Source organism: Hypanus sabinus, chromosome 1, assembly GCF_030144855.1.
Source record: "Hypanus sabinus isolate sHypSab1 chromosome 1, sHypSab1.hap1, whole genome shotgun sequence".
NCBI lineage: Eukaryota > Metazoa > Chordata > Chondrichthyes > Myliobatiformes > Dasyatidae > Hypanus > Hypanus sabinus.
In genome coordinates, this window is record NC_082706.1 from 21,985,959 (window position 1) to 22,000,927 (window position 14,969).

At 41.7% G+C, this 14,969-nt stretch overlaps 1 protein-coding gene across 1 annotated transcript in view; it reads right to left on the reverse strand.

Annotated features, from left to right (window-relative positions):
* LOC132391497 (anthrax toxin receptor 1-like) overlaps positions 1 to 14,969 on the reverse strand; it is a 245,149-nt gene that overhangs the window by 188,431 nt on the left and 41,749 nt on the right. The window contains exons 4-6 of the mRNA XM_059964801.1: positions 14,744 to 14,825; positions 13,417 to 13,450; positions 11,352 to 11,431 (exon numbers count right to left, since the gene is read on the reverse strand). Coding sequence (XP_059820784.1) covers positions 11,352 to 11,431; positions 13,417 to 13,450; positions 14,744 to 14,825 — 196 coding nt within the window. The remainder of the gene's footprint in view (positions 1 to 11,351; positions 11,432 to 13,416; positions 13,451 to 14,743; positions 14,826 to 14,969) is intronic.

The window sequence follows — 14,969 nt, forward strand, 5'->3', positions numbered from 1 at the left end:
AGGTGTTAACATCTGTCTCTACAACCTGTGCTCTGGCACTCTGGTTCCCATGCCCCTGCAACTCTGGTTTCCCATGCAAGTCTTCCAGTTTGGATATTAGTCCCCCTCCTGTACTCTTCTCTTCTATACAGTTCCCACCTTCTCTGGAAGAGAGACCAATAATCCAAAAATATAACACCCTTCCTCCTACACCACCTTGTTAGTCAGAGGAAGAACTGTATGATCTTCCTATTTCTGGCCTCACTAGCATGTGGCATGAGTAGCAGCCTTGAGATCATAGCCCTGGAGGTCCTGTCCTTTAACTTAGCATCCAACTCCCTGAACTCACTCTGCGGATTCTCACCATTCTTCAACCTACATCATTGGTACCTATGTGGACCACAGCCTCTGACTGCTCACCCTCCCAATTAAGAATGCTGAGGACTTAATTCAGCACCGGAGGGCAACATACCATCTGGGAATCTCATTCTCTTCCAGAGAGCTTACTTTCTGTTCCCCTAACTAACAAATCCCCTATCTCTATGGCTCAGCTCTTCTCCCTCCCCCTCCCACTTCCCTTCTGAGTCAGAGAGTCAGACTCCACGCTAAAGGCCATGAAGCATCATGCCATATAAGAATAGCACTTTTGCTTCAAAACGGGTATATCCAAAGTGATAGTCTGAGTAAATAGGATTGGGAAGAGGGAAGATGATGTCAAGAGGCTTCCAAAAGCTGATTACAGATGCAAAAATATGGTAAATACAAAATAATGTGGAAATAGACAACAGACAATAGGTGCAGAAGTAGACCATTCGGCCCCTCGAGTCTGCACCGCCATTCTGAGATCATGGCTGATCATTCACTATCAATACCCAGTCCCTGCCGTCCCCATATCCCTTGATTCCCCTATCCATCAGATATCTATCTAGCTCCTTCTTGAAAGCATCCAGAGAATTGGCCTCCACCGTCTTCCGAGGCAGTGCATTCCACACCTCCACAACTCTCTGGGAGAAGAAGCTCTTCCTCAACTCTGTTTTAAATAACTGACCTCTTATTCTCAATCCATGCCTTCTGGTACGGGACTCTCCCAACATCTGGAACATATTTCCTGCCTCAATCCTATCAAATCCTTTAATTATCAAATGTTTCAATTAGATCCCCTCTCAATCTCCTCAATTCCAGCGTGTACAAGCCCAATCTCTCCAATCTCTCTGCGTAAGACAGCCCTGCCATCCCAGGAATCAATCTAGTGAATCTACGCTGCACTTCCTCAATTGCCAGAATGTCATTCCTTAAACCTGGAGACCAAAACTGTACACAATATTCCAGGTGTGGTCTCACCAGGGCCCTGTACAAATGCAAAAGGACATCCTTGCTCTTGTACTCAATTCCCCTTGTAACAAAGGCCAACATTCCATTTGCCCTCTTCACTGCCTGTTGCACTTGCTCATTCACCTTCATTGACTGGTGAACTAGGACTCCTAGGTCTCTTTGCATTTCTCCCTTACCTAACTCTACACCATTCAGACAATACTCTGCTCTCTTGTTCCTGCTTCCAAAGTGGATAACTTCACATTTATTCACATTGAATGACATCTGCCAAGTATCTGCCCACTCACCCAGCCTATCCAAGTCTCCCTGTATTCTCCTAACGTCCTCTTCGCATGTCACACTGCCACCCAGTTTAGTATCATCAGCAAACTTGCTGATATAGTTTTCAATGCCCTCATCTAAATCATTGACATAAATCGTAAAGAGCTGTGGTCCCAATACAGAGCCCTGTGGTACCCCACTAGTCACCTCCAGCCAGTCCGAGAAACACCCATTCACTGCTACCCTTTGCTTTCTATCTGCCAACCAGTTTTCTATCCATGTTGAAACCCTGCCCCCAATGCCATGAGCTCTGATTTTACTCACCAATCTCCTATGTGGCACCTTATCGAATGCCTTCTGAAAATCTAGGTACACAACATCCACTGGCTTACCCTCATCTAACATCCTTGTTACACCCTCAAAAAACTCCAACAGATTAGTCAAGCATGATTTGCCCTTGGTAAATCCATGCTGGCTTGGCTTAATCCTATTTCTGCCATCAAGATGTGCCACTATTTCGTCCTTAATAATGGACTCAAGCATCTTCCCCACGACTGACGTTAGGCTAACAGGGCGATAGTTCTCCGTTTTCTCCTTCCCTCCCTTCTTGAAAAGTGGGATAACATTAGCCACTCTCCAATCTTCAGGAACTGATCCTGAATCTAAGGAGCATTGGAAAATGATTACCAATGCATCCGCAATTTCCTGAGCCACCTCTTTTAGAACCCTCGGATGCAGACCATCTGGACCCGGGGATTTATTAGCCTTCAGTCCTACCAGTCTACTCATCACAGTTTCTTTCCTAATGTCAATCTGTCTCAATTCCTCTGATATCTTATGACCCTGGCCCATCCATACATCTGGGAGATTGCTTGTGTCCTCCCTGGTGAAGACAGATCTAAAGTACGCATTAAATTCTGTTGCCATTTCCCTATTTCCCATAACAATTTCTCCCAATTCATTCTTCAAGGGGCCAACATTGTTCTTAACTATCTTCTTTCTCTTCACATAGCTAAAAAATGCTTTTGCTATCCCCTTTTCTATTCCTGGCTAGACTGAGCTCATAACTGATTTTTTCTCTCTGTATTGCTTTTTTAGTTAAGATCTGCTGTTCCTTAAAACTTTCCCAATCATCTGTATTCCCACTCATCTTAGCCCTGTCATACTTCTTTTTCTTTAATGCTATACAATCTCTGACTTCCTTTGTCAACCACTGTGGCCCCTTCCCCCTCTTTGAATCCTTCCTTCTCATTGGAATGAACTGCTTTTGCATCTTTTGTATTATGCCCAAGAATATCTGCCACTGCTGATCCACTGTCTTTCCTGCCAGGGCATCCGCCCATTTAACTTTGGCCAGCTCTTCCCTCATGGCTCCATAGTCTCCTTTATTTAATTGCAACACTGACACCTCTGATCTGCCCTTATCCCTCTCAAATTGTAGATAAAAACCTATCATGTTATGATCACTACTTCCTAATGGCTCCTTTACTTCAAGATCACTTATCAATTCCTGTTCATTACACATCACCAAGTCCAAAATAGCCTCGTTCCTGGTTGGCTCAAGCACAAGCTGTTCCAAAAATACATCCCTTAGACACTCCACAAACTCCCTATCCTGGGGTCCAGCACCTACCTGATTCTCCCAGTTCGCCTGCATGTTGAAATCTCCCATAACGACTGCATTACCTTTAGCACATGCCAATGTTAACTCCCTAATCAACTTGTACCCAATATCCACGCTACTGATTGGGGGCCTGTACACAACACCCATTAGGGTCTTTTTACCCTTACTGTTCCTCAGCTCAGTCCACACAGACTCTACTTCCCCTGTTCCCAAGTCACCTCTTGCTAAGGACTGAATCTCATTCCTACCAACAGGGCCACCCCACCCCCTCTTCCCATATTTCTGTCTCTACGATAGCATGTATACCCTGGTACACTCAATTCCCAGGCCTGATCCCCTTGCAGCCATGTCTCCGTTATCCCAACAATATCGTAGTTCCCCATTTTCATCTGAGCTTCAAGCTCATCTGTCTTATTTCTGACACTACGCGCATTCAAGTATAGAACTCTTAGCCCATTCCTCCTCTCTTTGCTTAAAACACTGTCTACTGTACCTAACCCAGCTCCTTGAACTTCCATCGGGCTAATTGCACCCTGAATTTTGATGACCTTCTCAAGATCACCCAAACCTTTTACACATTTAACCCCATGCTCCTTCTGACCAACCCTCTGGATCTGGATCCCTGCCCCCTGCACATCTAGTTTAAACCCCCCCGAGCAGCACTGGCAAACACTCCTGCAAGAATGTTAGTACCCCTCCGGTTCTCTTCTCTTTCCTCCTCCCCTTTCTAGTTGTTTTGAAGTTATCCACTCAAGGGAGATGTGAGACATTTTTTAAAATGTTGTGCAATGATGACGTACAACAGGTCATTGTAACAATCTCTAAAAGCCAAAATATGGGTGTAGCAAGCACTTTGGAAAGCAAATGGCATGTTGGCTTTAATCTTGAGGATATTTGAGGTCAGAGGAAATAATATCTTACAGCAGTTACATAATACACTGGTGAGAGACTGCAGTTGGTCATCTCATCCAAAAAGGAGTACACACACACCTCAGAGAGAGTGCAGAAATTATTCAGCCAGAACTTGTTCCAGGGATGACGAGTTTGTTGTATGTGGATAGGTTGAGATGGAGGTGGGGGGGGTGGGGGGGGTGTATTCTGATTGTCAAAAATTGCTTCCGTTGTGATCGTATAGTTTAGAAATTGCAGCTGCTTTTCCCATTGGTGTCCAGTTTCAAAAATCCTGGATATATAGACAGCACATGTGAGAAGTTCTTTTTCTTCTCTTTTGTTTAACACAAGTGGTACACATGACCATTAGGAAGGTATGCTTTGCATGTGCTTTTAACTAAGTATGTTCATTGAATATTCAGCTTTGTAGTATTTTGTAACTTGGGAAACATGAATGTTTGGCCAAATTTTTACTGTCTCACTTGCTAGATCTCTGAACCTGATTCAACATTACAACATGCAATGTCAAATTGTGGGTGCTCTCTCTGGCTGAACAGGAAACACTTATGCTTTTGAATCCAGAATCAGTCCCTCTCCTAAACCTCAATACAAAAATTTAGGTCAATAATTCATAGTTTATTGCATTGTCAGACATGTTATCTTCTGGATGAGATATTTAACAGGCTTTCTCTCAGGTGAAAGATTTCATTACATTATTTTTTTTAAAAAAAGCAGGAGAGTTACCCCTGGTGTCCTGAACAATGCTTATCCCTCAGTAAACATCACTAGGAACAGATGGTCTGGTCATTATCAGACGGCCATGTGTGGGAGTTTGCTGTTGCCAAAATGGCTGCTGCACTTCCTGTATTATAGCAGTGACTGTGGCGAATTAGCAAGAAAGTGGTTTAGGATGAAAGGGATGCTAAAGGTATTACATAAATGCAAGCCTTCTTTTTAACTGTGGTTGCTGGTTGCTTTTGGGTAAGACACAACAAATGTAATTGAAATGTATTTGAAAGCAATGAAATACTTTACTTAGAACAATGTTGCAATCTCCAAAGAATTCAAACTTCACTTATTATCAAAGTATATATAAATTATACAATCTTGAGATTTGTCTGCTTACTGGTAGCCACAAAGCAAGAAACCCGAAAAAACCCAATTTAAAAAAATACCAACACCCAATGTGCAGTGGAAGACAAAAAAAAATGCAAATCATGAAAACAATGAAGCAAGCAACAGCATTCTGAACCAAACTGAGTCTATAGAGCTGAATCATGGAGCAGCTGGAGTAGGCCTATAGCCCCAGTATGAATTCATCACATAGCAGGGAAAATCAGAATCAGGTTTATTATCACCAGCATGTGTCATGAAATTTGTTAACTTAGCAGCAGCAGCAGTTCAATGCAATACACAATACAGAAAAAGAAGAAAAAAATAAAGAGATAAATAAGTAAATCAATGACAATATATGTATATTGAATAAATTAAAAACCATGCAAAAAGCAGAAATATATATTAAAAAAGTGAGGTAGTGTTCACAGGTTCAATGTCCATTTAGGAATCGGATGGCAGAGGGGAAGATGGCTGTCCCTGAATCGCTAAGTGTGTGCCTTTAGGCTTCTGTACCTATGACCTGATGGTAAAAGCGAATAAAAGGCATGCTCTGGGTGCTGGAGATCCTTAATAATAGACGCTGCCTTTCTGAGACACCGCACCTTGAAGATCTCCTGGATACTTTGTAAGCTGGTACCCAAGATGGAACTGACTAAATTTACAACCTTCTGCAGCTTCTTTCAGTCCTGTACAGTAGCACTCCTATAGAAGTTTCTGAGTGTATTTGTTGATATACCAAATCTCTTCAAACTCCAAATGAAATATATTCGATGACTTACCTTCTTTATAATTGCATCGATATGTTGGGACCAGGTTAGTTCCTCAGAAAACTTGACACCCAGGAACTTGAACTTGAAGCTGCTCACCCTTTCCATTTATGATCCCTCTATGAGGTTTGGTATGTGTTCCTTCGTCTTACCCTTCCTGAAGTCCACAATCAGCTCTTTCATCTTACTGATGTTGAGTGCAAGGTTGTTGCTGCGGCACCAGTTCACTAGTTGGCATATCTCACTCCTGTACACCCTCTCATCTCCATTTGAGATTCTACCAGCAATGGTTGTATCATCAGCAAATTTATAGATGGTATTTGAGCTATGCCTAGCCACACAGTCATGGGTATAGAGAGAGTAGAGCAGTGGGCTAAGCATACACCCTGAGGTGCATCAGTGTTGACCATCAGTAAGGAGGAGATACTATCACCAATCCGCACAGGTTAAGAGGTCGAGGATCCAATTGCAGAAGGAGATACAAAGGCCCAGATTCTGTAACTCCTCAATCAGGATTGTGGGAATGATGATATTAAATGCTGAGCTATAGTCAATGAACAGAATCCTGAAATAGGTGCTTGTGTTGTCCAGGTGGTCTAAGGCCATGTGAAGAGCCATTGAGATTGCGTCTGCCGTTGACCTTCTGTGGAGATAGGCAGCTTGCAATGGGTCCAGGACCAGTCTAGTCAAATCGCTGTGAAGCTTGCAGACATGAAGCGTGTAGCTGCCGAAGCAGTCTCACAGCCTCACCAATGAGAAGCTTCCTGGAATCCACATTACATTAATATGATAATGCTGTCTTATCACCCTCTCCCTCCCCTCATCTCTTGCTTAGAAATATAGAAAACATACAGCACAATACAGGCCCTTCGACCCACAAAGCTGTGCTGAACATGTCCCTACCTTACAACTACCTTGACTTTACCCACAGCCCTCTATTTTTCTGAGCTCCATGAAGCCATCCAGGAGTCTCTTAAAAGACCCTATCGTTTCCGCCTCCACCACTGCCACCTGCAATTTCCATGCACTCAGCACTCTCTGCATAAAAAACTTACCCCTGACATCTCCTCTGTACCTACTTCCGAGCACCTTAAAACTATGCCCTCTCGTGCTAGCCATTTCAGCCCTAGGAAAAAGTCTCTGACTATCCACACAATCAATGCCTTTCATCATCTTATACACCTCTATCACTCCAAGGAGAAAAGGCCGAGTTCACTCAACCTATTCTCATAAGGCGTGCTCCCCAATCCAGGCAACATCCTTGTAACTCTCCTCTGCACCCTTTCTATGATTTCCACGTCCTTCCTACAGTGAGGTGACCAGAACTCAGCACAGTACTCCAAGTGTGGTCTGACCAGGGTCCTATATCGCTGCAACATTACTTCTTGGCCCTTAAAGTCAATTCCATGACTGATGAAGGCCAATGCATCATTTGCCTTCTTAACCACAGAAGAGTGGTTAAGAATTAAGAGTGGTTTGAGTGTCCTATGGACTTGGACCCCAAGATCCCTCTGATCCTCCACACTGCCAAGAGTCTTACCATTAATGCTAAACTCTGCCATCATATTTGACCTGCCAAAATGAGCCACCTCACACTTATCTGGGTTGAACTCCATCTGCCACTTCTCAGCCCAGTTTTGCATCCTATCAATGTCCCGTTGTAACATCTGACAGCCCTCCACACTATCCACAACACCCCCAGCCTTTGTGTCATCACCAAGTTTATAACCCATCCCTCCACTTCCTCATCCAGGTCATTTATAAAAATCGCAAAGAGTGGGGTCCCGGAATAGACCCCTGAGGCACACCACTGGTCACCAACCTCCAAACAGAATATAACCCATCTACAAGCACTCTTTGCCTTCTGTGGGTAAGCCAGTTCTGGATCCACAAAGCAATGTCCCCTTGGATCCCATGCCTCCTTACTTTCTCAATAAGCCTTACATGGGGTACCTTAACAATTGCCTTGCTAAGATCCAAATACACTACATCTACTACTCTAACTTCATCAATGTGTTTAGCCACATCCCAAAAAATTCTAACAGGCTTGGAAGGCACGACCTGCCTTTGACAAAGCCTTGCTGACCATTCCTAATCATATTATGTCTCTCCAAATGTTTGTAAATCCTGCCTCTCAGGATCTTCTCCATCAACTTACCAACCACTGAAGTAATACTCACTGGCTTATAATTTCCTGGGCTATCCCTACTCCCTTTCTTGTATAAGGGAACGCAAACTTACAATCCTTCAGAACCTCTCCCGTCATCATTGATGATGAAAAGATCATTGTCAGGGGCTCAGCAATCTCCTCCCTCACTTCCCACAGTAGCCTGGGGTACATCTCATCAGGTCCCGGTGACTTAACCAACTTGATGCTTTCCAAAAGCTCCAGCACATCCTCTTTCTTTATATCTACGTTCTCAAGCTTTTCAGTCCACTACTAGTCATCCCTACAATCGCCAAGATCCTTTTCTGTAGTGAATACTGAAGTATTCATTAAGTACCATTATCACACTTGATTGGTCCTATTCTCTCATGTCTTATCCTCTTGGTCTTCACATACTTGAAGAATCCCTTGGGGTTTTCCTGCCAAGGCCTTCTCCTGGCCCCTTCTGACTCTCCTGATTTCATTCTTAAGCTCCTTCCTGCTAGCCTTATAATCTTCTAGATTCATATCATTACCTAATTTTTTGAACCTTTCGTAAGCTCTTCTTTTCTAGATTTACAACAACCTTTGTGCACCACGGATCTTGCACCCTACCATCCCTTCCATGTCTCATTGGAACATACCTACTCAGAACCCCATGCAAATATCCCCCGAACATTTGCCACATTTCTTTGGTACATTTGCCTGAGAACATCTGTTTCCAATTTATGCTTCCAAGTTCCTGCCTGATAGCCTCATAGTTCCCCTTACTCCAATTAAACATTTCCCTAACTTGTCTATTCCTATCACTCTCCACTATCTCCAAAATGCTCTCCCACTGAGAGACCTGACACCTGACCAGGTTCATTTCCCAATACCAGATCAAGCTCAGCCTCTCCTTATTTACATATTGTGTCAAGAAACCTTCCTGAACACACCTAACAAACCCCACCATATCTAAACCCCTCACTCTAGGGAGATGTCAATCAATATTTGGGAAATTAACATCTCCCACCACAACAACCCTGTTATTATTACTCCTTTCTAGAATCTGTCTGCTTATCTGCTCCTCAATGTCCCTGTTACTATTGGATGGTCTATGAAAAAACACCCAGAGGAGTTATTGACCCCTCCCTATTCCTAACTTCCACCCACAGAGACTCCGTAGACAACCCCCCCATGACTTCTTCCTTTTCTGCAGCTGTGACAGTATCTCTGATCAACAGTGCCACACTCCCACCTCTTTTGCCTCCCTCCCTATCCTTTCTAAAACATCTAAAGCCTGGCACTTGAAGTAGCCATTTCTGCCCCTGCACCTTCCAAGTCTCTGTAATGGCCACAATATCATAGCTCCAAGTGCTGAACCATGCTCTAAGCTCATCCGCTTTATTCATGATACTCCTCGCATTAAAAGACATATCTCAAACCATCTGACTGGGCGTGTCCCTTCTCTATCACCTGCCTATCCTCCCTTTTGCACCATCTTCAAACTTTCTTTATTTGTGAGCCAACCTCCCTTTCCTCCGTTACTTCAGTTCAGTTCCCACCCTCCAGCAATTCCAGTGTAAACTCTCCTCAATAGCCTTAGCAAACTTTCCCACCAGGATATTGGTCCCCCTTGGATTCAAGTGCAACCCGTCCTTTTCGTACAGGTCACACCTGCCCCAGAAGAGGTCCCAATAATTCAGAAATCTGAATCTCTGCCACCTGCTCCAATCCCTCAGCTACACATTTATCCTCCACCTCATCCTATTCCTATACTCACTGTCACGTAGCACAGGTGGTAAATCTGAGATTACTACCTTTGAGGTCCTGCTTTTCAACTTCTTTCCTAACTCCATGTAGTCTTTTTTCAGGACCTCCTCCATTTTCCTACCTTATGTCGTTGGTACCAATATGTATCACAACCTCTGGCTGTTCTCCTTCCCACTCCAAGATATCGTGGATGCGATCAGAAACATCCCAGACCCTGGCATCTACTTTTCGATTACTTTTCAATAAATTAATAATTTCTCACTTGGCAGCAGGGCTAATGTCCCAACTGGAATTGCTAGATATACACTAAAAACATTCCAAAGATTGAAATGCACGAATGGGAAATGGGAAAAATTAATGAATTTAAAAGGGAGCCATATTTTTCTCTAATGAGAAGCTGAGGATTGACCTAATAAGCGGCTTGAGGGTATGAAAGTGTTTACTAGAGTAGGCACACGATAAGATGTTTTCACAAGGCAAGACCAAAATAAAAGGACTTATCGTCATTCTTTAGGATGGTGTGGTTGTGATACTTCTTCACTAAAGTTGGTGTAAGGTGCTCCTTCCCTCTGCTAGCCTGCAGGTCACCCTTGGCCATTGAGTAGCAACAGCTTAGCCTCCTGAACAGGGTCATGTGAAGCCACGGGATCAGGTGGTGGATGGTCATATAATCAGCCGGTACATTTCACAAGTCCTAGTTATGCGACCACTGACACTACGCAGACAATCTCTGAAGAATATTGATAATGGCTAGGGTCAGCCACCTTGTAAAGACACTGCCCAGAAGAAAGCACTGGCAAACCAGTTCTGTAGAAAAATTTGCCAAGACTATGATCGCCCACATCATACAACACGACACATATTGATAATTGTCATACGGAGTGGGTCTCTTTTCATCCTGCAAACATTTTGTAATACTTTGTAAAAAGAGTTAACTTGGCTCTGTAGCAATGCACTTCTGGCTTGATAGCCAGAAAATGTCAGTGCATTTCAGTCAGAAATTATCTGTCATAACAATCTCTGATACATAGCATTTTCTTCCAGTATAGAAAGAACTTTACTTTTAATTTAAGTAAGATGCAGATGTAAAAGTATTCAATGTGACATAAAGACTGACTGCACATACTTAGGGAGAAGAATATTGAAAAGGAATGAAAACACACAAAACTAATTAAATAAACAACATAGCCTAACAGCAGTAAAAACTTGGTTAAAAAGCTTCTGATCAATATTAACACTAAATCCAGAAATCATGTTACATGTCAAGTTTAATTGTGCAACATGTCCCTCCCTTTCCTAATATGCAGATTCCAGCAGCATATATTTCAATATCAGGCATTTGTAATCTGTATCTTGACACAACCTCAGTCCATGTGTTTCTTTTTAAATTCCACACAGCTTCTTGGCTGGCCCTGATTAATAGAACAGAATGTATTGCATCACAATCATTCATACTCTTCAAGCCAGACAGCCTTCTTACCTCTAGCTCTGCATAATAAAAAAGGTTCTCCATCAGCTCGCCATCTGTCAGGGCGATAATGACGCTGGCCGTTCTGTAACCTGTGTTGTGAAATGCAGTCAGTTATTTTCTGATTCCTGTCTTGCATGATGTGTGAAAGAAAATCCTAAGGTTATTTTTGAGATTGAAAAGTCATTCATTCGTATTAATTTTTGGGATACTAAATCCTCACAAAATCATTTAAGGGTAAAATCTGCAATCTATTTCCTTCAAGGAATGCAAAGTAACCAATAATAAAGTAATCAAGATGATTCTAGTCCATGCATTGTGAAGAATTATTGGTGTCTGTGGTGAGATTTGCAATTGGCTCGAACTATGGTTTGATTGATATTCAGTGACTCTTTTTTGAGAGAAGATTGGCAGATGATTTTTTTTTTGGGTTAATATGGCTCCAGGATTAGAGGATTGCCAATTGATATTCAGAACTAAATCAATCTCATATTCAATTTTACAGGTCGTTCAGCAATAACCTAGAACATGGTTGATGGCTGATTATTTCATCTGATTTCTTAAAGTTATCTTGAAGGAAGGACCTGTTACCAAAAATTTTACTTCTTTCTATTCACCTCCAGATAATTCCAAATCAATGATATATTGAAAAGAGAGTACATTAAACAGACCATGTGCATTCAGAACACATGATATTTTTGTTATTGTCAACAACGGGCCTGCTTTATTTTCAACAAGACTTGATTCTGGTGCCATTATCAGCATTGGCAGTGATGACACAAATAGAACATCAGAGTTAGAATGATATCCAAATATGTCACGCCAGTCCTGTGTTCACTGATATAAGTTGGCTCCAAATCTAGAAAATGGCTTTTCTTACAACCTCATCCTTACATGGCTTCATCTTCTCCTATTTCAATAAGCTTCTCCATTCCTTTAAGCTTTGCAAATGTATGTGCTCCTCTGACTCTGGCCTTTTGAACTGTCAGTTTCCACCACTGACAGCCAATCTTTCACTTGCTAGGGTCAATATCTATAATTATCTCCTTATAGAAGCCTGAAAGCACACACTTAGGAACAGTTTCTTCCCCTCTGCCATCCAATTTCTAAATGGACATTGAACCCATGAACTCTACCACACTACATTTTTATTTCTAATTTTGATTTACTTATTTAAATGTATATATTAGTTAAATAAATGAAAAATGTGAATTACAGTACACACCTACTGTAAATCACATTTTTTCCCTCTATATTATGTATTGCCTTTTACTACTGCTGCAGAGACAACAAATTTCCCAACATATGCTGCTGATATTAACGAGCAAACATGACGAAATCTGCAGATGCTGGAAATTCAAACAACACACACAAACTGCTGGTGGAACACAGCAGGCCAGGCAGCATCTATAAGGAGAAACGTCAACAGTGCTTCTCCTTATAGATGCTGTCTAGCCTGCTGTGTTCCACCAGCATTTTGTGTGTGTTGTCTGCAGATATTAAACCTGATTCTGATTCTGACATCTCTCTTCCTTTATGCTACTCCTTAAAACCTACTTCCTTCCCTTGCTCTAATATTGCTTAATGACTTAATATCAAATTTGATTTTATGAAACTCCTGCATTATAATTTGAGAAGTTTATCTGCATTAAAGACACTATCCTGCGCAAGTAAATGTCATTACTTAATTGAACAATTGAATTGTACTGCTGGCGTTTGAGGAGGTGCAAATTGACATTATGATTAGGAATGTAAGTAGAAAATGCTGGAGGTACTGGACAGTGGTTACTCTCATTGGAGAGAAGACCCTGTAGATCTTTGACCTTTCATCAGTATTCCAAAGTCACTCCCTGTCCTCCTGAATAATTCCAGCATTTTGTATTGCTATTTTGGATTTACCATCTCTACAAAGTCTTTGTTTTCAATCACAATTAGGAACTGCCTTTGTAGTAATGTTCAGATATATAATGATCAGTTCTACTTGTACAATAATCTTGTCCAAATATATATTAATCAGTTACAATTTACAGTCATTTCCCATGTGTGGAATAATTATGCCATTAGTCACTAGACTTACCTTCTGCACTTGAGTAATAGATTTGTTCACTTGCCTGAAAAAAAAACAAAATGGTGAAATAAGAGAAGCCAACAGTTAGCTGAGAGTTGAGAGTTAGGGGGCAAAAGTTTAAGGGTAACACGAGGGGGAATTTCTTTACTCAGAGAGTGGTAGCTGTGTGGAATGAGCTTCCAGTTGAAGTGGTAGAGGCAGGTTCGGTATTGTCATTTAACATAAAATTGTATAGGTATATGGACAGGAAAGGAATGGAGGGTTATGGGCTGAGTGCGGGCCCGTGAGACTAGGTGAGAGTAAGTGTTCGGCACAGACTAGAAGGGCCGAGATGACCTTTTTCCATGCTGTTATATGGTTATAACAGAAGATCAGGCTAAACAATAACGCCATAAGACATGGGAGGAAGAATTAGGCCATTTGGCCCATTGTGTTTCCTTTGCCATTTGATTATTGCTGAGTTATTATCCATTTCAACCCCATTCTCCTGCCTTTTTCCTGTAACCTCTGATCCTCTTATTAATCACGAACTTAAAAATCTTCATTTTAAATATACCCAATAACTTGGCCTCCGTAGCCAACTGTGACAATTAATTCCATAGATCCACCACCAGCTGGCTAAAGAAATTCCTCCTCATCTCTGTTCTAAAGGGACGCCCTTGTATTCTCTTGCTGTGGCCTCTGGACCTAGACTCCCCCCCCTCCACCCCATTGGATGAGGAAGTTAGTACATGTAAACCAATGCAAAAAGACTTTTTGTCTGTAGACACTGCATCTGCTTTCAAGATTAGTCACTTCCATAGGAGGTGAATTCAATGGAACATGTTCTATAGACATATGCCACAGCACTGTTCATACACTGTGTTCAAATGCGACTCATATTTATGTTCTACACATTAATAGTTAGGTACATCAGACCAGTGGCAGCATGAATACAAGAATGGTGAGAGAGGTGTGACATTGTTAAATCGAATGTCAAAGACAAATTTGTCCGTAAGATCCAGGAAAGGGACAATATTATCATCCTTACTGTTTGTTCTCTACTATCCATTTTTTTCATAATAAAAACTAGACTGGAAGCTTTAATTAAGCTTTAATTAAAAATCAACCACAAAATGTTCTAGGTCTAAATTAAATGCAGAATTATACAAGCCTTTCCTCAAAATTAGGAATGCAAGGTTTATTCTAATAATGAGAGAGTGCCAATTCATGATATCTCAACACCACCCCCTTGAAGACTAGGCGGAATTTCACATGCAAAATACTGTTTTACATGAATGGCATTCCTCCTGCTCCTTCAACAAATCCAAATAGCGAAGTTGACTATAGAACGTACTCTTGCAAAGCCTTCGTGCATGTAGGTATCGCCTCCGGGTAACACCATTTGTAGCTCCTCTAAACCTTGGCGGATTCGTTCCCTTTTGTTAAGAAAGACCAAAAAAATTTGTTATGATCAAATTTCAAAGTAAATTTATTAACAATGTACATATATGTCACCATATACTACCCTGAGATTCATTTTTTGCAAGCATTCACAGTAGAAAACATAAGATAGAATCAGT